The sequence below is a fragment of the Marmota flaviventris genome, chromosome 3 (genome assembly GCF_047511675.1).
Source record: "Marmota flaviventris isolate mMarFla1 chromosome 3, mMarFla1.hap1, whole genome shotgun sequence".
Taxonomy (NCBI): domain Eukaryota; kingdom Metazoa; phylum Chordata; class Mammalia; order Rodentia; family Sciuridae; genus Marmota; species Marmota flaviventris.
The window spans coordinates 169,096,014-169,119,881 of record NC_092500.1 but is presented as its reverse complement, the minus strand read 5'-3'; the positions used below and the strand labels follow the sequence as shown (position 1 = coordinate 169,119,881).

At 45.9% G+C, this 23,868-nt stretch overlaps 1 protein-coding gene across 5 annotated transcripts in view; it reads left to right on the top strand.

Moving 5' to 3' along the window:
- The first annotated feature begins 887 nt into the window (after positions 1-887).
- The window catches only part of Adra1a (adrenoceptor alpha 1A), a 97,054-nt gene continuing 74,073 nt past the window's right edge, over positions 888-23,868 (top strand). For 2 of the 5 annotated variants that reach the window (XR_011707191.1, XM_027927054.2), the window contains exon 1: positions 2,378-4,053. Coding sequence is in view for 4 of the 5 variants with exons in the window: in XM_027927054.2 (XP_027782855.2) it covers positions 3,171-4,053 (883 nt within the window). In the remaining variant the exon portion in view is untranslated. Of the gene's footprint in view, positions 1,280-2,376; positions 4,054-23,868 lie in introns of those variants that run through there. The other 3 variants (XM_071610602.1, XM_071610603.1, XM_027927055.2) reach the window with 3 other exon arrangements.

The window sequence follows — 23,868 nt, the reverse complement described above, 5'->3', positions numbered from 1 at the left end:
GTTCTTTCTAGTTATGCATGACAGTAGTCCATTTTGATATAATTATACTAGCATAGAATATATTTTATTCTAATTAGGAACCCAGTCTTGTTGTGATGATGCTGAGACATGACTGCCATTCTGACAGGGGATGAAATCTCAGTGTATATGGCTTTTACTTTGCATTTCCCTAATTGCTAAAGATGTTGAGCATTTTTTCATATATTTGTTGGCCATTGTATTTCTTTTGTGACTGTTTAGCTTATTTGCCCATTTATTAATTGGGTTATCTGGGGGGTTTTGGTGTTAAGTTTTTTGAGTTCTTTATATATTCTGGATATTAATCCTCCATCAGAAAAGTAGCAAAGATTTTCTCCCATCCTGTAATTTCTCTCTTCACATTCTTAATTGTTTCCTTGGCAGTGTAGAAGCTTTTTAATTTTATGTCATCCCATTTACTAACTTGACATTATCCTGGAAATATCATTTTATCACAATAAAATTTATGGAATTTTATCTGATTTTACTTGCTTTCAAAAATATCTACAAATAATTTACCTGTATATTTGGCATAACAACATGCTTGTTGATTTTAACAACCCTAGGCCACATTTTAAATAAAGTAACTTTTCTAGGGATTTCTGTGAACACATCATATACACAGTAATGCCTAGCAAGGGTATTATTATTATTTTTTTAATTTCAAATAACTTCCTCTGCGCGCGCACACACACACACACACACACAAATGCTTTTTTTTTTTTTTTTTTGAGCTGAAACCCAATCCACTTAGGCAGTAAGAAAGAAAGTACCGCGGACCTCACTTGTGCCCGCTGCGACAGAGCAATACGGTAACTGCAGGAGATTACGGTACTAGCTGGGCTACAGCCCGTGTTACGTCAGCGAGAGCTGCAAAGTTCCTTGCCCGTTCTTCTCTAGTGTCGAGGGGCTGAATATTGAAAGGGTGATTGTGGAGTTGTTGGTGACTGTCGGTTTTTTTTAATTATTATATTATTTTCACTTTATTTTTAAATATCCAGGTATAGTGGTAACCAAGGAATTTGAAGGCATCGGTGGTAGAGGGGTGAGTCAGCGGGTGGAAGAGGACTAGGATTTGGTTCCTCGGAGAGACGGTCCCCTCTTCCCACGCCAAAGAGGCGGCAGGCGGCTCCGGGAACTGAAGCCCGCCCGCTCCTCCCCAGCGCGGGAGCGGGTGCTGGGCACCGGTGAGTGCGCGGCGGCAGCCTGTGCAGGCGTGCGGCAGGGCCGGGTGGGCGAGGCAGACTCCCCTGGCCTGCAGGTGAGTCGGAATCCCCTCTACCCCAAAGCCTCCCGCTTTTGTCGCCCGATTTACACCAGCACCGCTCCCCACCCGGTTTCCCTCCTGTATTCTGGGAAGTTATCTTCTAGTTAACAAGTGTCTCTGGCCCTCTAGGTATTGCCCCGAAGTAGGAGAGGACGGGTTTCTGCAGTGGCAAGCTTTTACCATCACCTGTGACGGCCTGAACCCGTGGTTTTCACTGTAGCCTTTGCCGGGGATTCCCGCCTCAGAACTCAACCCCTTAAGGCAAACTGGGCACGTCCCCCCGCCTCGCACTCGCGTCCCAAGTCCCTATGGTCGGCTCGCAGTGAAGGAAACCCGGTTTTCTCACGTAGATTATGGTCCCCATCCCAGAAAATCCGAGCGTCCTCTGCCCGCTGGCACGCGGGCTTGATTTTTACGCCTACAAAAATCCGCATTGACTGCCTCTTGCAAAGCCCCCTCTGCAGAGTAATGCGCTCCCCACCCCGTTCCCCAGCAGTCCGGGTGTGGCTCCCGACTGGAGCCTCTGGGGCGGCCAATCCTGCGGCTTGGAAACCCAGCCAGGACCGACCTGACCTGGGTCCCGGTCAGCCCTCGGGATCCGCTCGGTTTTGCTGCGGACCTGGCTTCCAGGCCCGCGTGGTTGGTGAACCCGCTAGCATCCCGCATCCCGGAGTGCGAATTCCTGGGGCGTGAGCGTGAACGTGCGCGTGGCTCTGGCCCTGCGCTTTCCGGGTAGCAGAGGTTCTCTCTCCCAGGCCGCCCCCTCCAGGTGACTGCGTTGCAACCTGTTCAAAAGACTAAGGGGTAGATCCTCTGGATTCCACTGGCTTTGGCTGAGCGCTACGCACGCCAGCCGCAGTCGCGCCTACCGGCTTAGGGATTTTTTTTTTCCCCCGCTGTAGTGGCGCTCCGGGTCCAGTCTCCGGGCACTACAGCTTGGATTGCTATTGATGGGGGTTGTTCGGGGGTTGGGGCGGGTGGTTGTTTTGTTTGCTCCCTCCTCCCACTTTGGATCTTGAACTTGGCCAGAGGCAGCCAAGCAAAGCTAGAGAGGGCAGGTTCCCGGCTGGGGACTGGGGGAGGAGGAGGGGCGTGCCGTCCACTCCAGTGTCGTCTCGGTTTGGGCCGGGCAAGGCGGCTTCTGGCGGGGCTGCCAACTGGTGTCCGCAGTGCCTCACTCCGCAGGGCGCCTGAATCACCGTCCACCTTTGATCTTTCAGGAGGGCGCAGGAAAAGAAGCACCGACGCGGCCACGGTCTCAGCAAACGTTTCACCCCTTTTCTCCCGCCTGCGTGCCTAGAAGCTGGAGCTAGCAGGAGCCTACGGTGGGCCAGGAAACCCAAGGATAACTGAGGGCCGTGAGCAACGACCAGATGCAAAGGGCCCCTGTCTTTGAGCATCGACGGCTGATCTATACTTGCCTGTGGTTTGGGGGAAGAGTGGAGCTGGAATTTTCAATTCCAAATTATGTGCAGAATGCCCAGTTTTCTCCCCACTAGGACGGATCAGACGGTACAGAAAAGAGGACTCTGGTAATTCTGTTTTTGCATTTTGCAAGGTTTCTCCTCGAGCTTTACGTCAAACGTCAGGTAGGGAGGGAGTTGGGGTCCTGGCCAGCGCAGTGAGTGGAGAGGTTCTCTGACAGCCTCGCGCGCCCCTGGCCATGTTGCCTTTACTGCCCTATGACTTAGCGTGGCCCTCCCAGGGTTCCCAGGGCTGGCCGGGGTTGTTCCCCACCCGCGCATTCTCCCTCACCCCCAGCCAAACTCAACTGGCAGGGCTCCGCCGAGGCGAGACCTTTTGACTCCAGCTCCTTCACTCCCGCCTCCGTCCCCCGCCCGAGGGTGGCCCTAGAGAGCCGGATCTCGCCGGCCCGGCTGGGACCATGGTGTTTCTCTCAGGAAATGCTTCCGACAGCTCCAACTGCACCCACCCGCCGGCACCAGTGAACATTTCCAAGGCCATTCTGCTCGGGGTGATCTTAGGGGGACTCATCATTTTCGGGGTGCTGGGGAACATCCTAGTGATCCTCTCCGTGGCCTGTCACCGGCATCTGCACTCGGTCACTCACTATTACATCGTCAACCTGGCTGTGGCCGATCTGCTGCTCACCTCCACGGTCCTGCCCTTCTCCGCCATCTTCGAGATCTTGGGCTACTGGGCCTTTGGCAGGGTCTTCTGCAATATCTGGGCTGCAGTGGACGTCCTGTGCTGCACTGCGTCCATCATGGGCCTTTGCATCATCTCCATTGACCGCTACATCGGCGTGAGCTACCCGCTGCGCTACCCGACCATCGTCACCCAGAGGAGGGGCGTCAGGGCTCTGCTCTGCGTCTGGGCGCTTTCCCTGGTCATCTCCATCGGGCCCCTGTTTGGCTGGAGGCAGCCGGCCCCCGATGATGAGACGATCTGCCAGATCAACGAGGAGCCCGGCTACGTGCTCTTCTCGGCGCTGGGTTCTTTCTACGTGCCGCTGGCCATCATCCTGGTCATGTACTGCCGGGTCTACGTGGTGGCCAAGAGGGAGAGCAGGGGCCTCAAGTCCGGCCTCAAGACCGACAAGTCCGACTCCGAGCAAGTGACGCTTCGAATACACCGGAAAAATGTCGCGGCAGGAGGCGGCGGAATGAGCAGCGCCAAGAACAAGACGCACTTTTCGGTGAGGCTCCTCAAGTTTTCCCGGGAGAAGAAAGCGGCCAAAACGCTGGGCATCGTGGTCGGCTGCTTCGTGCTGTGCTGGCTGCCCTTCTTCCTGGTGATGCCCATCGGTAAGTGAAGGACGCCTGGGCGTGGGGTTCAGTGGCCTTCACCCTCTTCCTCTTCTGGACCCAAGATCACAGTCCCTAGTGGAAGAGGGGTCTGGGTCTCTGTCAGCAAGGGCATTTGGGAAGGCTTTCTGGTAGAAGCTGAACGTTCATTCTCTTTCTACTCCAATCTCGTTTACACTGGGTCCCAGGGCACTTTTCAACTACTGTAAAGTGGCTTCCAACCGGTGCAGATTAATTGGTCTCCATAATAAGAATGTCAACTTCCTTAATGCCTTTAAGTATGTGTTTAATTTAAATCTGTCCGCCCTCTTTGGTGTCTGGGAGTCTCCAAGGAGTACTTAGGCTGACTGTCAAGACAGGGAGTGCAAATTCTCTCGGCCTGAAAATAAGCACCATGCTTATTTTAGACAAATGTGCCATTGTATTATTGCATTAGGTTGTTCATAGGGGTTATAATGGTCTGCTTATTATGTTGTATAGGTGTGCTAATTTTATTTTCTGGATTAAATATGAAAGGAAAGATGGGAAACTTCTAACAACAAAAATGGTTTTATGTCTAAACCAACTTAAACCTTAAGGAGTGTTTTTCAATAATTGAAAATCGTAACGTTTTCAATAAGTAAAAACTTCTACCTTTATTTTGATATTTTATTTTGATAGCAAATATTAAACCAGACACCATTTATATCCAAAATCATCTGGGAAGTTGGAGATGACATTGTTTGAAAATAACAGCATAATATTTCAAGCCCATTTTTTTTTTGCAGATGATAAATTAGCTATTGTCAAAACTAATTAGCTCATTATAAGTATCAGCAAGCTGGTCCACTTGGAATAGTCATCTATCTCTGAAAGGCCTTCAGTGACATCCCAAAATGGTTGTTTGCTATTTTTAGTTGGTGAGTCAAATATAGACCCACACTTTGCTTATCTACTAACTCTAACAAACAAACAGTCATGGTAAAAAATTAATTAAAATTTGTTTCAAGTGCTTCAGAGCCAAGTTTAAATGGCATGGACCTAAAGTATTTAATTTGCACCCTGAGTAAGAGCAGCAGCTATTATTTTTTGAATGCCAACCACATTCCAGATAATTTACCAGACTCTCTATTTCACCAGTCCTTTCAACATCTATTAACCTGAAATCACAAGTGGGGGCAGGGATTCTTCTGGCTCTAATACCAAAGTCACCAGCCACATGTAGCTACTTAAATGTGAGTTAATGATAAATAATGTCAAGATTAAGCACTTCTATCCCACTAGGCATTTTTCAAGTACACAATAGCTACCTGTGGACAGTGGCTACTGTTTTGGTAGGAGAGATATAAACTATTTCTATTATCAGAAAGGGCTTCTGGAGAGGCCCTTCCTGGTCCACCACCTGGCAATCCATTGTGCCCACCTTGTCATCATTACTTGCTCTGCTCCTGGAAGTGCACCTCGGCTTTGTGTTTATGGAAATGACACCCCTTACCTGAGCCACTGCCAGTTTTCCTACCTTCCCACATCCCACCTCTTCCTGCCTTCTGGATTTCTGCACATTTATTCATGCATTTGCTCAGTCAACAAGTATTTATTGAACACTTATTTTGGATAATCAAGGATGAACAGGACAGAAAAAGCCTTGCCCATGATATTCTTGCATTCTTTGGGAGGAGATAGAAACAAACAAATAAATATATGTTTAAAAGTCAAGGATTAACAAACACTATCCAAAAGTTGAGAGAATAAGACAACAGTGAGTGGCAAGGATGACGGTCAGGAAAGTTCTACTGAAGAGGTGATATTTGAGCAGAGCCCTGGCTGATATGAACAGCAAGCCTTGCAAAATCTGGGACAGAGAGCTCCCAGGAAAAGGAACAGCCAATACAGGAATGGGAAGGAACTGGACCTGTTCAAGGAAGAGCACGAGGACCAGGAGGGCTGGACTACGGACAGCAAAGGGCCAGACGAGTTCAAAAAGAGGCTGGGGAATAGGTGAAATCAAAGGCAAGTGGGTCTTCTGGCCCAAAGTAAAATTTGCATATTATTCTAATTCTGTGGAAAGCCACTGGGGGGGGGGGGGTTAGCAAGTGAGTGGCTAGTCTCATTTTATATTTTTAAAGGATTGTTATATTGGTTGGAGAATGAGATTCAGAGTGGGGCAAGAGGGGATTTAGGGAGACCAAAAGTGGAGGGGAGAGAGGGCCTGAGGCCTTAGATTCAGCTGGGGCAGGTGGAGGTGGCCAGGAGCGATCATGTCCAGCACTTACTTCAGAGCTCAAGCTAACACATTTGGACATAGAGTATGGCATAAAGTAATGAGTTATTCAGGACTGTGGCCTGGATAAATAGGTAAATGGTAGCACATTTTACCGAGATTGGGAAAGCCTGAGAATGGGAGGGCCTGGTGGAAGTGGGCATTCAGAGCATTGATTTTATATGCACTGCTGGGAAATATCCGTTAACATCTGAGTGGAGATATGGATATATTAATTTGGAGCTTATAGGAGAAGGCGAGATTAAAATCTGGGACGTGCAGAGGTATACAAAGAAGCAGGAGAGCTCTGCCAAGAGAGAGGAACTGAGAAAAAGAGAAAGGTAAGAAGTGAGCCTTGGGGGTCAGGAGAAGGAGGACCAGCCTGCAAAAGCAATGGAGGAGAGACCCAGGAGGCAGCAGGAAAATGGGGGGAAGTGTGATGGGTCTGCAGCAGGAGGGAAATGGAATAGTCAACTGTGTCCCACAGAGCTGCAGGGCCCAGCAAGGGGGGCAGTAAGGACCAGGGATGGGCTTGGCAATGGGAGGTCCTCAGGGATGGAAGGGGTTCACGTGAGGCTAACAGCTTCCCTGGAAGGATAGCAACTAAAGGCCGACCGTTCTTTCTAGAAGGAATGAGAGATGGAGTGCAGCAGGAAAAAGTGACAACCCTTTGGAGGTTTCTTCCTAGAGTAGTAGAGTGAGGAAAGGGTGTGCAACTGGAAGGCTCCAGAGAGTTTCAAAGGCGGGAAATGTGGCAGGCATCGTGGTGATATTTCAATGAGAACAATGGACTAGAGAGACTCTGGGTGACATAGGCCAGTGATAGGATTCTGTGCCCCAGGGAGGTTGGGAAGTGTCAGGAAGCCTTGGGGCTGAGCACCAGGTGGATATGGAGGGAGAGAGGAAGGTGTCTCCCAAGTGTTTTCACAGCCTCCATGAAACAAGAAGCATCGGCTAAAGTGAGGCAGTGCTAGTCTGAGGAGCAAATGAAGATGTGGACTCTTGGGGTAGGAGAGAAAATTGATTTCGGAAATTGAACGACAGGAGGTCCCGAGGGCCAGTGTGGGATTTATGTCATGAACCTAAAGTAGAACATTCAAGAGTCTGCTCTCCCCCCACCCCCCAGTGAAGCAGCCATGGCTAGAGGACATGACCACGATAGACTGTGAGTTCCAGGGATCGAGTGAAGAGCCAGGTCCCTTCATGGACACGGGCTGGGTCAGATTAGGGAACATGCAGAGTCAGATGACAGAAGGAGCCCTGGGATGACAGGTGACCTGACGTTTGGGGTTGTGCTGGTGACTGGGCTCTGACGGGAAGTGATACACCGTGGCCTGGGTTCTGGTGACCCCAGGGGAAGGTAGACTTTCTGGTCTCACTGCAGACTCCCTCCTGGGTCTGTGCTCTCAAGGTGCTAAGATGTTGGGTTACAGGAGAAAAACAGTTAAAAATCTGACTGGGCTGCTCAGGGGCACAAAGGATCCCTAAGTCTCACCAATCTGGGGTCTGCAATTTCCTCTACCACCCAACAAGGGAGAGGGAGACCATTTGGCAGTTTAATAAGTAATGGGCACAGAACTAAAAGTAAAGGATGAATAGAGCACACTTCATCCCCCCGGCAGGCCCTGCAGGACAGTTGAGGAGACTCTCTGTGAACCATTAGCATAGGTCTGGAAGATGGGCCCTCACAGCGGTGTTATTACCAGGAGGTAAAGAATAGAGCTGTTATCTGCACCCAGAAGTCACTACAGAAGGTTCCAGAAGTAGTGCCGTGGACTGAGCATGTTCTTAAAGACCATACTACTTCTGTTGGCCATCTGCAAAATGTTATCTGTTTTTATTAACAACCTTAAAGCACATTTTTCATGCAAAATGTGATCAGAAAAATAAATACGCCATTATGTTATCATACCCAAGGGACGAGAGCTCTTAAGTAGACAAATGCTCTCTTGGGAAAAAGAGGTTATCAGCCTGCATGAGGCTGCCAGAGAGCCAAGGGATCCAAACTAACCAGGGCAGGGACGAGCGTGGTGTGCGGGCTACAAGGTGATGCGCCCTCATGCGATGGGAACTGACCAGGAAAATCAAGAGAGAGGTTCGCTTCCTGGACTCCACAGTGTGGGGTGGGTGGAGTCTGACTGGTTTCTATTTCAAAGTTTCTGACAAGTTTCTATTTCAAACCTGTTCCGAGGCCCAATCTTGCCAATCTTGCTTCCTTTTTCATCCCAAATGTTTGGTTGAAATTCAGACCCCTTCATCAGAGGAATGCGGCATTTGAGGTTGTTATCCGTCATTGATTCCTTGGGGAGAATGCTTGGAAAAAGCAGCTTGGTCCACAGTGGGATGACTAGAGGGAACAGGAGGGTGTTAGCCTTCATCCAGGGACAAGCAGGAAGACAGAGACCTGCCTCCCAGACCAGCTCCACTGCAGCTGCGTCATCTTCGCCTGTTTTATCCCCTTAGCTAGAGCCCACCAGTTCCAGAGGCCACATCCCAAATGGAAAAGTAGGGCCCTGAGATTTAAACCTAGGCTTTCTTTTCCATAAAACAGGGTATCCTATGCAGGCCAGCTTCCTCCCATAGCACCCAGCACAGAGCAAATGTAACACGTGTCAATCTTACCAGGATTCATAAGAATCACAGACCACTACTGACAGATGTCCACATGCAGATGTTTCCAGGAGAGGTGACTCTCCTTGGAGGTATGAGAAAGAAAGGAGGGACTGAGGAGCCCCTTCTATTGAAGACATGGTTAGGACTCTGAATTCTGATCATGTTATCTGATGTAAATACAAAAGCCAGCATTATTCTTGGACCTAAGGAATTGCTCTAAACCAAAGGGAGCAGTGTCAGGTTGTATGTGGCCTCTGTGGACAGAGAGTATTTGAGAATTCTGTTTTTGAAAAAGACAGGAGGCAGGGTGTCAGTGGTAGGGAGGGAGAATGTCTTCTGGGATGGGAGGTATGAGGAAGACAGAACCCACGAGGTGTTTATCCTTGAGAAGAAACCACAGGCAGAGGTTTCAGCAAAATTTCATTGAGCATCTACTATGTGCCAAGCACTTAGAGAATCACTGAGGATAATAACAAGAAATCTCTTCCCGAATGGGGCTCAAAATCGGAACAGTTAAATATCTAGCAGTTTCAGATGGTGAGATATGAATCATGACAAGAGAGAAGAGCTGGTTCCTACAATGATACACAAATTTTCTATAATGTTGCTGATTCCTTGGTGATGCCCAAGGTCATCAGGAGTTAACTATTGCTTCACCCCAGGCGCACTGGGTTCTGCCCTCTAAATCTCACAGAAAAGCTTGGCCTCCGAGAGAAAATGATGTGAAGAGAATCTAATAGCCATTAGGATTTAATTTAAGATAAGAAAGCAATTTTCCATTACTCTTACTATATCACAAAGCATCCCAAAATGTAGGGGTAAAAAGGATCTTGAGGCTTATGATTCCGTGAGCCAGGCATAAGTCAGCACCCAGCTTGTCGGGCAGTCAGGACTGGCTGGCACTCACGGTGGCCTCTCTCCCTCCAGTGGTCTCAACCAGCTTTCTTATAGGGTGACAGTCCTCTCCAAAGACTGCCAGACCTTTGAAGAGCTGATCCCCATCTAGCCCAGCATCGTAGCTGCCTCATCCTGCAGTCAGAGCCAGTCACGGGATCAGCCTCAGTTCCAGGGGAAGAGAAGCCGACCCACCTCTTGATGGGGGAGCAGCAGGTAGATACACACACTGGGGACTGTCATGGTCGTGGTGTGGACCATCTTCACGAGTGTGTCAGATAACCTTCTGTTTTCATCCGCCAGTTATTTGCGACATCCCCACGTCTGGGCTTAATGCAATGAATTGGCTAATAAAAGACAGGGTTCCTGCCTTCCTGAAGCTTCTGATCTCTAGAGGGAAGAAGAGGGCCACATGACCCAATCCCAGACTGTGTACAGTGCCATAAAGGGGCTCAACACGGTGCCTCAAAAACCTCCACTGTGGCTAAGGGTGGTCCTGCACAGGGAGGGCACAAAGGCTTTCTGGAAAGAAGACCTTTGGGCCAAGATCTGCAGAATGAGCAGGTGTGTGTTGGTTCAGAGGGGGAAAGGGAGGACTCATTGTGCAAAGACTCTGGCAGAGGCGGCCTGAAGCCCGTGGAGATCTTCTAGAAGGTCACGGTGGCCTCAGCTGAGAGACCAGGAGATCACTGGTGTCAAAAAAAGCTGGAAAGAGACTAAACAAGACCACAAGACTTGATAGCCATGTTACAAGTTGTTTACAAGATGACCAGCGAGCAGAGAGGACACGATCAAGTTTCTATTTCAAACCATCAAAGGCTTAGTGAGAAGATCATGGCTAGAACAGCCAGGAGACCTCGGCACGGGCCAGGGTGAGGGGTGTCCTGCCAAGTGTGATCTGGTTAAAATGCCTGTTTCCCCGGTTGCCGCAGAGCCCTGCCACGCCCCCTTCTCGGGGCTTCAGGGGTTAGATTTGGGAGAACATGTTTCTCGTGATCACAAGTATTGTAACCGGGCTTGGCTTTGAATTAATTTTGGCTGTCTCCACCAGAAAAAATCTGTTGATGAGGATTTACCCCCATACTGCAAGGAACGCGCCGCAGAAGACGCTAACAAGGAGTTCTAACAAGGCTTTGGACAAGAGCCAACTTGCAAATCAGGCCATAGCCAGGGAAGTCCTGAACTTAGTAGCGATCCCTCCTTAGTCATTTAACAAGGAAGTCATGTTCTGCTACCTCTGGGTTTCATGGTGGGCAGGAGGACACTTTTCGAAGTCATTTCATCTGACAAGTAGTTCCCTCTATTTTAACCTTCCTATTTCCTTGGCCAATTTGACACTTGTGTAGCGGCTTTTCATTTTCAGCCAGGTGTTGCTGTGGACATTTCTTTCTATGTTTTTATTCATCATTTTTATTTCTCCTTTTATGACATTGCCTGCTTGTGCTTTGGGGCCACTTTTTTTATACGGTGATTTTTTACTTTTGTACTCTCTCTTTTTTTTTTTTTACTGTATGTTTATTTTATCCATTGAAGATATTAATCACTTAGTTATCAAAAAATGCTGAGTAGCCCATGTTCTGAGGCTCTTTTCAGATATGCTGAGGAAATATAGCTTCTTTATTTTCCAAAAACCCACATGACTCTTATAAATTTCCACAGAAACACACACACACACACACACACACACAGTGAAATCCAACAAGCTCCATCAGATCTGATCATTTATGCATCGTTTTATATTCTCAGTCTCCTTGAGATTACTTGGTGTCCTGGTCCACTCTGGCTGCTATAAGAGAATAGCACCCGCTGAATGGCCCATAAAAACCAGAAATGTACTTCAAATCTTTCTGGACCCTGGGAAGTCCAAGATCATGGCCCTGTTATCTAGTAAAGAACCACTTTTTAGTTCACAGATGGCACCTTCTAGCTCTGTCCACAGTCAAAGCAGTTCTCTGAGGCCTTTTTCCTAATCCTTCTCCAAAGACTGCACCTCCTGATATCATCACATTGACAGTGAAATTATCATTGTATACATTTGGAGGGATGCACACACTCAGACCAGAGCATTTCAGAACTGCCCTCTAAGATATTAATCAGGCCCAAGGGCTTACATAAATTCAGGGTAGTCAGGAAGGGACAGGAAGTTAGGATTTGAATTAGTCAGATTTCTGTCACTATAACAAAATGCCTGAGGCAATTAATGTACAAAGAGAAAAAAGTTTATTTTGGCTCATGGTTCTGGAGGTTACAGCCCACGATCATGTGGCTGCATTGTTTTGAGCCTTTGGCTAAAGAATGGTACATCTTTGCTGCAACGGGTAGCAGAGCAAAGCTCTTACTTCATGAGCCAGGAAACCAAGAGGGATACTGAGAGACCAGGGCCCCACAATCTCCTTCAAAGACACCCCCTCACAGATCAAAGAACCAAAGAACCTCCCATAAGGCACCACCTCCTAAAGATCCATAGCACCTTTCACTTGGGGAGCCAAGCCTTGGACACATGAACCTTTGGGGGACATTCAACATTCAAAATGTTATCAGGGCCCTTGGCCCTAATTGTGTCATATTGTGTTTTTGTTTTGTTTGTTTTTGTTCTTTGTTTTAGTGTCTTGCACTAGAGAGGTTGGTCACTAATGCCAGTCTCCAGCCCTTGTCCCCTGATGACTCTGAGGCTCCTGGCCTATGGGCCATGCACCTGGTGGCCTCGCCCCACAGCCATCACTGCAAGAACAGACTCTCGAGCTTGACTATGACTCCACTGGTTCCTGGCGTGGGTGACCCTTGCTCTTTTGCTATTGGTCATGGAGTAACTGTGCCCCTGTCATCCCATAAACATCTCTGGCAGCCTCCTGAGCCAATTCTCAGCCATCCTGGTCTTGGGACACGGAGGCTGGTTGGTTCCTTCCACACCCTGTGGGTGCTGGCCCCACCCTGCTGACTGTCACTTACCAGGTGCAGAAAACACTTCTGCTCCCACCTTCATTTCCAGACATCCTTGAATGCTCCCACCGACCTTGTGGAGAGGAGAACTCAGAACGAATGTCCCCCTGCCTTGCCACCACCTTCCTCCTTTTCCCTATAGTTCCGTATAGGGGAGGCATGTTGACTCCCGGGACCCCGCCCGCCATTTTTTGGTTTTGTTTTTCTAAATGGGACATGGCTCTGAATCTTGCCCCCTCCTTCCTGGGTGGCACCCACCGTCGGTCCATGGACCAGTGATGGCAGTGACTGCTGGCTGGGAGAGAAAGAGGTTATAAAGGAGAATGGAGATGAGGAATTAAGATGTTCTCACCCATGTACACATTTAGCTACGACTTTTTCCCACTGGCATCTCATTGTTTTCGTAGTTTTCACAAATATACAGCCACATATAATTTTATGTCTTGAACGTTTTAATCTGTTCCTTCATGGAAGCGCCTTAGGGGTACTCAGAGAGACCTTCCCTGGTGGAGGTCGGATACCCCATCTCCTCCGCGTTCTTCTCGACCATCATTTGTGTTCTACCTGGAAGTTTTTGTTTGTATCTGTGTGGTTGTTGTCTCACTGTATTAACTTTGAAAAGGATAGCCAGATAGTCTGAAAAGATTACTGAGTAGTTCATCATTTCCTGTCTTATTTGGGAAACTATATTTGTTATGTTAAAAAGAGCATGGAGTCTATTTTATATTTCTCTTCCATTTATCTCTTTCTCTAACACTGATGCCACATTATTTTAATGGCTGTGGTTTCATAATCCGTTTTCATACTTTGGGGCTTAAGACTCCTGGATGGATATTCATTTTGAAAATGGTCTTGCCTCTGTGTGTTCGTGCACATCTATCTATTCTCTCATGAAATCTCAGGACTCACTGGGTTGTCCTGGTTGCTTCCCAGACTACTGATGAACTGTCCGTCCTTGCACTTGGCCACCATCTTCTGAAACACTGATCAATACAATGACCATGAGAACATTAGAGACGACACCCACTATTGTTTTTAGATAAACACACTTCATCACCTCAAGGAAGTATCTTTCTGTAATTTACACACTATACGGATCCAAATTTAAAATGAATTTTAATCTATTTGCCATTGAGAATGCAATTTTATAAAAAGTGAATTTTTCATTTTATCAAATGCTGCTTTTGATACTCATCAGTATAATCTTTTTTCATTGACATGGATGTGATCAATTTTATTTCTTACGATTAACCTGTGTATTCTTGGATTAAATTCTACCTGATTCGGTGGCATTATTCTTTTTTATGTGAATGTACAACCCTGAGTTTTTTTTTTTTCTGGTTGGCACTTACATTTCTATGTGAAGTGAGTCTATTATTCTGTTTTGCTGGGATGCTTTTGTCACGTTGTGATACCAGGTTTATGTTAACTTTAGAAAGCAAATTGTTTTTAAAAATGAAAAACAATTTTTCATTTTTTTCTACAATCTGTAACAGTTTAAATAGTGTAAGAATTATGTGTTCCTGGCAGGTTTGAAAAACTTGCTCATAAAACACTTGGGCACGGCTCCTTTTATGGATGCAATTCTTTGAGACTGGTTTCTATTTCTTCTGTGGGATAGTGATCTATTTTGATTGTCAGATTTGATAATTTTTATTTTCTTATTTTCCTTCTCCTTGGGGTTCAACATTTTAGCTGGGATTTATACGTGAAGTTCTGCTTTCTTTTATTTTCTTGTTATCTCATTTCCCACATCTCATACTTGTAATTTCGTTTTGTCTTCATTTGAGGCTTCTTGGAAGACTGTCAATTTTGATAGTTTTTTCTTTAAAAAAAAATCAAGTTCTAGATTTACGAATTATTTTCATCTACTTGCCAACACACTAATTTGATCTCCAGAAAATTCTCTCTTTTATTTTCTGGTTGTGCCTTGTTTGTCAATATTAGTTTGAATGGAATGTTTAGTTTCTGTATTTTAATTCTTTCCTATCTGAGGTTAAACACGGCCAAAGCTGTATACTTTCCGCTAAGCAGACTTGACTTCTTTCCCCTGTGTTTTGCTAGGCAGTGTTTCCATACAGCGGGCCTGTAACTCTACTTTTAATATTTCTTTTGCTCTGTGTAGACAGGAACGGAGTCCTTGTGTGTTGTTTGTTAATTTGAAAATACTTGGTATTTTTATCTCCTACTTTCTTAAAATTAATTTCTAATTTACTTCATTATTGTCAGAGAGTATGAACTAAACAATTTCTAGCTATGGAAATAATGGGAGGTTTTCTTTAGGACTTATCATAAGATCAATAATTTATAGGTGTAATAGATTTATGTTTAATAGCCTTCTATTAATCATTTTAATAGCAGTGTTTTCCAGATCTTCTCTATCCATTTTTCTTATTTTGATCCTCTATCCATCATCTACTTTATTTATAAAATATTGAGAGAGGTATGAAAACCTTCCCGTTGCTACTGAGTTTCTTCCAATTATTTCTGTATTTTTAGCAGATTGCTGTATGTATCTTGAAGCTGTTGCTTGATAAAATTCAATCAATAATATCTTCTTTTAAAGATCATCATTTATCCTATTAATTACTTTCCATGACATGTACGTTTTTAAAGACACAAATGCTGTCATCTTTAATCTATTTGTTTGCATTTTCCAATGTACTTTCACCATTCTTTCACATTTCCACTGCACATCTTGTATCAAGTGGATTTTCATTTTCCATGTTCCTGATCTGGGTATCTGTGTCTTAATGAGGATTTAACCAACTTTCACTTACTGTGGCAGATCATTTGGTTTGTTTCTGTGTTGTGCTTTCTGGCTTTGTTGTTGTTGTTGTTGTTGTTGTTGTTTTTTCATTTTCTTTGTTAAAGCAGGACATTTTTCCTGACTGTGTTTTGGAAAGCCTGGCCCCTGTTTTGGATTTGAGGAGGGGTCACCTTTGAATTTCAAAAAGCATGTTTTAGCCTTCGTTTCTCTTGCCATCCCCTTGCCCCCTGTGCACATGTGAGACGTTAGGGGTAGCACACTTCAATTCTCTCTTCACCCTGAAACCCACATATTTGGGCAAATAAAATTTTGCATCGTCAATCTAGATTATTTATAGGAGATTTTAGTGTCGCCTACTGTTCTTTTGTATCTTCTTCATTTGGTCTGGTAACAGTAATCGTCTTCTTATCCTACACTGTGACTTACTACTGTGCTCTGGAGGGTGCTTCACCTGCCACGTGGCACGGGGGTGGGTAAAGCCAGGCCTGTTTTTATAGACGCATTTTTCTTGGAACACACTAGTGCTTGTGTTCCCAGCTCCGTGGGTGCTGCTAAGGTGCTGCTGCAACTGGAGTCATCACCAGCAACTGCACAGCCACAAACCTGAAAATGTCTGTTATTATATTAAAGGCTATCTAGCACCAAAACAAATTTTAAAAAAATACCAATAATGCAGGAGCGAGGGGCTGGGGTTGTGGCTCAGCGGTAGAGCGCTCGCCTAGCACATTGGAGGCCCTGGATTCGATCCTCAGCACCACATACAGTAAATAAATAAAATAAAGGTATTGTGTCCAATTACACCTAAAAAAATAAATATTAAATAAAAAAGACATAAGAAACCCATTTTCTCAGCCCTTGCTGTCCTGAGCCTCAGCATGTGAAAGAACACCTATCTGGCCTAGAAGCCACTTGGGTACTTTGTTTGTACTTCTCTGCACCCCACATCGCGCTCTGCTGACTTGTGGCATCTAGGGTCGGATCACCGAGTTGAGGCCAACCTGGTTATTGTTTTTGTTAGGAATCTGCTTTACTGATTCATTTTCCAGACAAGATACTGATAGAATTTTTCCTTATTCAAAAACAAACAAAAATCACTGGTCTGGGGTCACCGTGCATTGCTATTGCCTGCCACCACGGGCAGCCTTTCGCCCTGAAGCCAATGGTCGCCTCCGTGACGGTCACGTGCTCCGCTTTGCTCCTCCATCTCCCTCCACCCGCTTTCTCTTGCTTTTCTCCTATTCTCATCACCTTTGCACTGTTTTCTCCCGGTCTCCTTCCTGATTTCTCAAGTGCATGTTCTAGTTTGTGTCTCCGGGGCTCGCAGCCTTCACTCTCCTCCCCACTCCCTCCGCCCCTCCCAGTTGGGGGCACGTGGTTCTGTTCTCAGTGTCCCCTTCGCCCCTTCCTCCAGCCCAGTTTCTCCCTCAGCCTTGCTCCAGCCCCACCGCCGTCGTCCACATCACACTTTTCAGGGTGGACACTTGCTTCGATTCCCCAGATCCACCTCCTCTACTGAACCTTTTCAGAGAAATGGTGATTTTCCTCTTTCTGTTCCACCTCATAGAAGATGACCTAGTATTAAAATCTGAAATGGGCTTTGGTTCAGACTGCCTGGGTTTCTGTTCAAGTCCTCCAGACCCAGACAAAGGGGAGAAGGAAAAAGTTCTCTTGGTTGCAGTTTGAATTTGCTGGAGCACAGCACAGATCATCCACAGGGAGCCGTGGAGGGCATAGAAGTAAAGGGCTTTCACTTCTCCCAGTTTGCTTGGCCTGGTGCAGTGACCTCTCCTCCAGGGACTCTCTGGCCCCTGGGAGCTGCCCCAGCAAGCCTCGACTCGTCTGCTGACCTTGCCTGGGAAAGCAGAGTGCCTGTTCCAGCCTTCAGGGACCTTAACCAAGTACCCTCCTCAGACCCTGGCATATCCTTGAGGGTTGTCTTTGGAGAGCTGCCCCAGCCGCCAGTCTCCGGCGCCTGTCACTCCAACCCCTGGGGCACGTTACTGAGAAGCCACTGGGAGCCATCTCACCTTTACCCCCTTTTCCTGAGGTGAACCCCGGACTCATCAGACTGTTGCTCAGGGTCCAAGCCAAACTAATTACCAGACACTTCTCAGGAGATTCTGGCTAAAGGAGACTGGTTTTCCCTAGGGATTTAAATAGATATACACCTCATATGTATGAAGACATGAGAAAGGGACCTAGAAGTTCAGTGGGTTCTAAAGTCGCTTTGCCCGCACAGCCTCCTCTCACAGTGGCACCACAGTGTGAAAGTAAATGAGATTGGCTGGAAGGGGGAGCTTGGGGGTGTGTGGATGACAGAGCAGACCTGTCATCCCCCAGCCTTGGCCTGTTGACCTGTTTAGAGGACACGGTGGGGCCAGTCAGGAGCAGAGGCCCAGCGGGACTTTGTTTTGTGGATTCCCAAGAAGCTTGGGAGAAACCGTGTCAGAGGTTTGGAGAGTCTCCTCCTAGGAAAAACAAGACAAATGGTTCTGGGGGACATGCGCTGTGATGGGTGGTGTCTTAGCCTGGACTACCTTAGCACCCAGAGATGGGGGGACTGAAAGCATACCCATATTCCCCGCAGTTCTGGGGGCTGGAAATCCAAGATCCGAGTGCCTGTGTGATATCTTTCTTGGTTCACAGGTGACCACCTTCCCACTGTGTCCTCACATGGCTGGGACAGAGAGAGCATTGTCCCTTCATCTCCTTATACGAACACTTATCCCATTATGGGGGCTGCATCCTCATGACCTCATCTAATCCTAAATACCTCCCAGAGGCACCACCTCTTAATACCGTCACATTGGGACTTCAGCTATGAGTTTGGGGGCACAAACATCTGTCTGCATGGGTGGTGCTCGCATGCTGTTGAATTCAATTCCCAGAACAGGCCTGTGAGATGAAGCTGCAATGTGGCCATGGAGATGAGGAAGCTGAGGCTCACCAGTGACAGAGTGACATCCTGCTGGAGCTCCTGGACCAGGGCACAGGGAACTGGCCACGAGTTCAGAGCCGAGGGTCTCCCCTTCTGCTCCTTCCCCTGCACTCTCGTCCCCTCCCCTGCGGGAAGAGGGGCTTGCTCTGGGGCTGTGGCTCTCAAACTTAGCTTTGTGACCCTTTGTGCAAAGGAGATCTCGTTGCAAATCCCAAGACATAAAGTGGATAAAAGTGGCACCACACCAGGGTTAGTGGCCAGGGAACCCCAAGTCCTGGACACTCAATACTCCTCTCCTGATGGCTGCTGCCACCAAGGGGGACCGGAGCACAGGCTGCTCTCTGTGCTCAGTGTCTGATTCCAGACTCAGTATATGGCATGCAAAGTTCTGTATGGAGCAGGGTTTGCATTTTCAAACGAGAAGGAGGCAGAGTTGACCAAGGGCACATGGGCTGTCATTGTTCTGGAATGCCGGCAGAGCAGTAGTCTTTGCCCAAAAAGGGTTTGAAAAGGGAACATTTTGCACACTCACTATTTTTTTTTAAATGTGCTATCCGCATTTAGCCTATTGCCAGGGCATTTGGTTGCCACTTAGAAACCTGCTGTTTACAAGTTGATGGTGGACTCTTGTCCCTCGTATGAGAAGTGTTCTTGAAGTTTACCTGCTGTTCTACAATGCAGTCCCCTCCCCTCAGCTTCTCTGTTATTAGGAAATGACTAACAGAGGATCTCAAATGAATTTTTAAGGGAAACTGCAGAAGAGGATGAAGTCCCAGAATAACAAACCATTCCTAAAGAGGTCTGAGCAGTTGTTCTCCCCCAGGGGCAATTTTGAACCTGGGTGACACTTGGCAATGTCACCGTTGGGATGGGAGATGCCCCTGGCATCTGGGGGCTGGACCAGGAATGCTGCTCAACACCCTGCAGTGCACAGGTCGCCCCCAAAGCCCAGAACTAGCCATCCCCAAGAGGAAACAGCACCAAGACTGATAAACTCTGCAGATTTCTAAAAGTCATCAAAACACCTTACATACACCATTTTAAAGCAGAACATAAATTTTGTTATCATTTTAATTATTTTACTATGTTTCCAACGTCTTGGCTAGTGTTCAAGAAGAAAAAAAAAAAACAACAAAAAAACCCAAAGACCCTGAAGTCTCCAGACGCCTGAGGGTCCCCAATGATTGCTTTCCATTGTTTTCTTTTATTGTCTTGAAATGCATGTAACATATAATTCTCACTTTAAACCATTTTAAATTGTTCAACTCGGTAGCATTTAGTACACTGACAATGTTGTGCAACCTTCACCACGAAATAGCTCTGAAACAGTTCCATCGCCACCAAATAAGACTCTGTCCCATTAGCAGTCACTCCCTCCCCAAGCCCTGGCAACCACCCACCTGCTTTTATCAGGCACCTTTGCTGCGTGTAAAGGGGATCCTACCCTGTGGCCTTGGTGCAGGTCTTTGACTCTCCAGAGTCACCACATGGTGGCATGCCTCAGGGCTTTGTTCTTTTTTGCGGTTGAATAAAAATACTTCCTTGTGGGCATTTTATTTATCCATTCATCAGTCCATGGAGTTTGGGGTGGTTTCTATCTTCTGGCTAATTAGGAAGAGTACTGCTGTGAATATTCATGTACAAATTTTTAACACCTGTTTTCAACTCTTCCCCATATCTCCACCTAGCAGGGAATTGCCGAGGCACTGGGTACTTCTCTGTTTAACTTATTGAAATGGCCCCCGCTGTTTTCCACAGCAGACCCCCCACTACAGGCCCACCAGGGGTGTGTGAGGGTTCCAGTTTCTCTGCTGCTTGTCATTTTCTCTTTTCTTCTTAGCTTCATCCTTCTGATGTGAAGGAGCATCTTGGGGTGGTTTTGCTTTGCATTTCCCTAATGGCCTGTGATGGTCCTCATCTTCCTGTGTGCTTACTGTGCGATTGTGTAGATTCCTCTAATGATACCTATTTTAAGCCCTTTGTCCATTTTTGATTGGGTTGTTTGTCTTTTTGTTGTTGAATTTCAGGAGTTATTTATATATTCAGATATTAGACCCTTATCAGTTATGTGACTTGCAAACATTTTTGTCCTGTGGTTTGTCTTTTCATTTCATTTTCTTTCCACATTTTCCATTGGTGCATCCCAGTTATACATAATGCTGGGATTTGTCGTCACATATTTATACATGCACAATATAGTTTGGCCAATATCAATCCCCAGTACCTCCCTGCTCCGACCCTTTCCTCTACTGATCTCCCTTTGATTTTCATGAGATCCCCCCATCACATACCTTTCTTTTCCTTTTTCTTCCTGTCTTCTGCATATGAAAGAAAACAGGAACCCTTGACCTTCTTAGGTTGGTTTAGTTCACTTGACATAATGGTCTCTAATTAAGACCATTTTCCTACAAAAGATATCATCACTTTTTTTTGTCTGAATAAAACTCATTTTTGTGTATATACCCCATTTTCCTTATCCAGTTATCCTTTTACTTTCTTGATAGTTTCATTCAATGCACACCTCTAATTTTCATGAGATCCAATTTACCTACTTTTTAAATTGTTGCTTTTATTTTGGATCATAGCTGATAAATCATTGCCTAATCCAATGTCAGAAAGACTTATTCCTCTGCTTCGTTCCAAAGGTTTTATAGTTTTATCTCCTACAGGAAGTCTTTGATCCATTTTGAGTTAATTTTTACGTATGGTGTGGGGTTCAGCTCCAACCTCATTGTTTAATATGTGGAACACCTGTTGCCAAAGCCCCCTCCGGTGAGGAAACTATTCTTTTCCCCTTTGAATGATCTGGACCTCTTTGTGGAAATTCAGTTGACCATAGGTTCGTGAGTTCACGTCTGGACTTTCAATTCTATTCCATTGCATATTCCATATGTCTCTTATCCTCAGGCCAGTACCACATGGTCTGAGTGCTGTAGTTTTACAGTAAGCTTTGAAATTGTCACCCTCTATTTTTTTTATATATTTCTAAAAGCTGAATGGAAGTTTTCAACGTGACTACACCATTTTTTTTGTAGAAAATTATGTCTAATAGTTCAAGAACACAATTTCTTTGTAATTCCTAATTTTAAAACCTTGGAAGATAGAAAGTTCCACATCAATGTATTATGTGCTAATCATTTTAAAATGTTTAAGGAAATGGAAAAGCTAACCGATCTGATCATTACACATTGTATATACATATCAAATTATCACAGCATGCCCCATATGTACGTACATCCAATTAAAATAACAATAATTAATTTGAAGTATAACAATAATTTGGGGCCAAAACCAGAATGGATGAAGACTTATCTGGAAGTGAATCCAAACTCATGGGTCTCTTAGTAGATTTTAAATTCCTTCATCATGTTGCAGAAACATTTATATTTTTAATCATGGGATGTGCCCCACTTCTGGTGTCCCACAGTATGTGACCCACATTACCTTTATAAGATCTGAAAAATCCTGAATTCCAAAACACTTTTGACTCCAGAAGTTTTGGAAAAAGAATGGAGCATGGTTATCTCATGATGCTCAAAACTCTTGACCGTTTTTTATCTTTGATTAGAATAATACAAAGACAAACAATAAGCATGATTTTTTTATGCAACTAACATTTCTGGCACAACTGACCTGTGTTAGCCAATGCACTAGAACGTTCATCACGACTGTGATTGCAGATACTCCCACTCCTCCTGCTTAGTCTACTGCATGAAATGTTCTAGTTTAGTCAGTTCCTTTGGTTTAAACGTTGCCCTTCTGGATTATCCTTTAAAGTAAAAAAGTCCCTGCCATCCATGAGGTGTGCCATCTATCTCTGGGACATCCAATCATATGTCAAGCCTATTATTCAAGTGTTATTTTGTTTAACTCCAAAGTTTCCCTATAAGATTTCAAGGTGATATTTTTATTCCCCCAAATGAGGCTCATAGTTTATGAGGTTTATCCAGTGCCCCCAAGCTAATAAGTGACAGAAGTTCTCTCCATAATTTTTCTCTACATGACAAATAAGGCATTAGCCATGACCACCATTTCCAGGAGAAAACAGAAAATCGTACATGTTCTGCTCCAGCCCTGTCCTGATTAGCTCCTACAGTGTCTAGGAAGAAGGGGGAAAGAATTAAAGTTGGGAAAACCCAGGATGACCCGGGAACTCTGGAGAGTAGGGAGTAACTCATTAACCATGAATCTAATGTCCACTGAGCTCTCGGGGCTCTTCAAGACCTGTTCTTATCCCAAACTTGCTGATTAATCAAGACATGTTTATGAAGTGCTGAGCACCTAGCTGAGTCTCATGCAGGACACTGAAGAAGACCCACTGCCTTCCTCTCTAATACGAGAGAAAAGGTTAGCCCCCCGGAGACAATAGTCACGGGTCAGTTACGTTCGTTATAAATGCCCTAGAAATTCAGAGGTGAGATGTGTCAGGCAGGGCTTAGATCATCATGGAAATCTCCATGGAGGGAGTGAAACTGCAGCTGGGTCTTCACAGGCAGGTTCTGTAAGGCCATTGGAAGCGCCAAGGCAGGAGTGAACACAGCCTGTTCATGTTCCTAAGGTGGGAAATCATGTGTGTGTGTGTGTGTGTGTTGGGCAGGGGGATGTGTGTAGAGAGATCATGGAAGACAATATTGACTGGTTTGGTAGGACATTACCTTTAATGTCTTTTAGAAAATCAGACAAAAGATTTTGGCCTTATGAAAGTGGGCATCGACTGGGGCTTCGGGGTAGATAAGTGTAATAGTGGAGCCATGTTGGAATGAGATTAAACAGCAGCGATGGCAAGAGGCATGGAAGTGAGAGACTCGGACTGATGGTTTGAAGGAGAAGCTGAAAAGGGTGTGGCAGTGAGATGTAGGAGGAACTGAGAGAGCAAAAACATTTCCAAATAGGTCAGTGAGTGTCAGAGGCCACGTATGGGGGCTCAGAGGGGAATTAATAAAAGACGGTGTTGGAATATGGGGTGTGGCATGGGTGCTGGTACTATAGGCAGAGATGTTGGGTGAGGAACTCCTTCCCCAGGCCTTTTGTCTTTATCATATTCAGCCTGAAATCATGGTGTTTAAGTGAAGCTATCTAGAACAGTGGTGTAAAATATGGTAGCCTCTAGCCACCTGTGGCAAGTAATTAAACTAGAATTAAAGTTAGATAACATTAGAAATCTAGTTCCTCCCCCAGGCTAACCACATTCCAACTGCTCCACAGCTAACCTGGGCTGGTGGCTACCATGTTGGAAAACATAGGCACAGGATATCTCCATCCTCTCAAGATGCTCTATTGGACAAGACTGGTCTAGAGAGCAGTAGCTAATGGCAACATTTTGGTGAGGGGAGAGCTCATGAGCCAATTTCCTGGATCATCTCTTAAGGAGGAGAGTCAAAGGCTGAACCTTAGGACATGAATGAAATAGGAAAGAAAAGA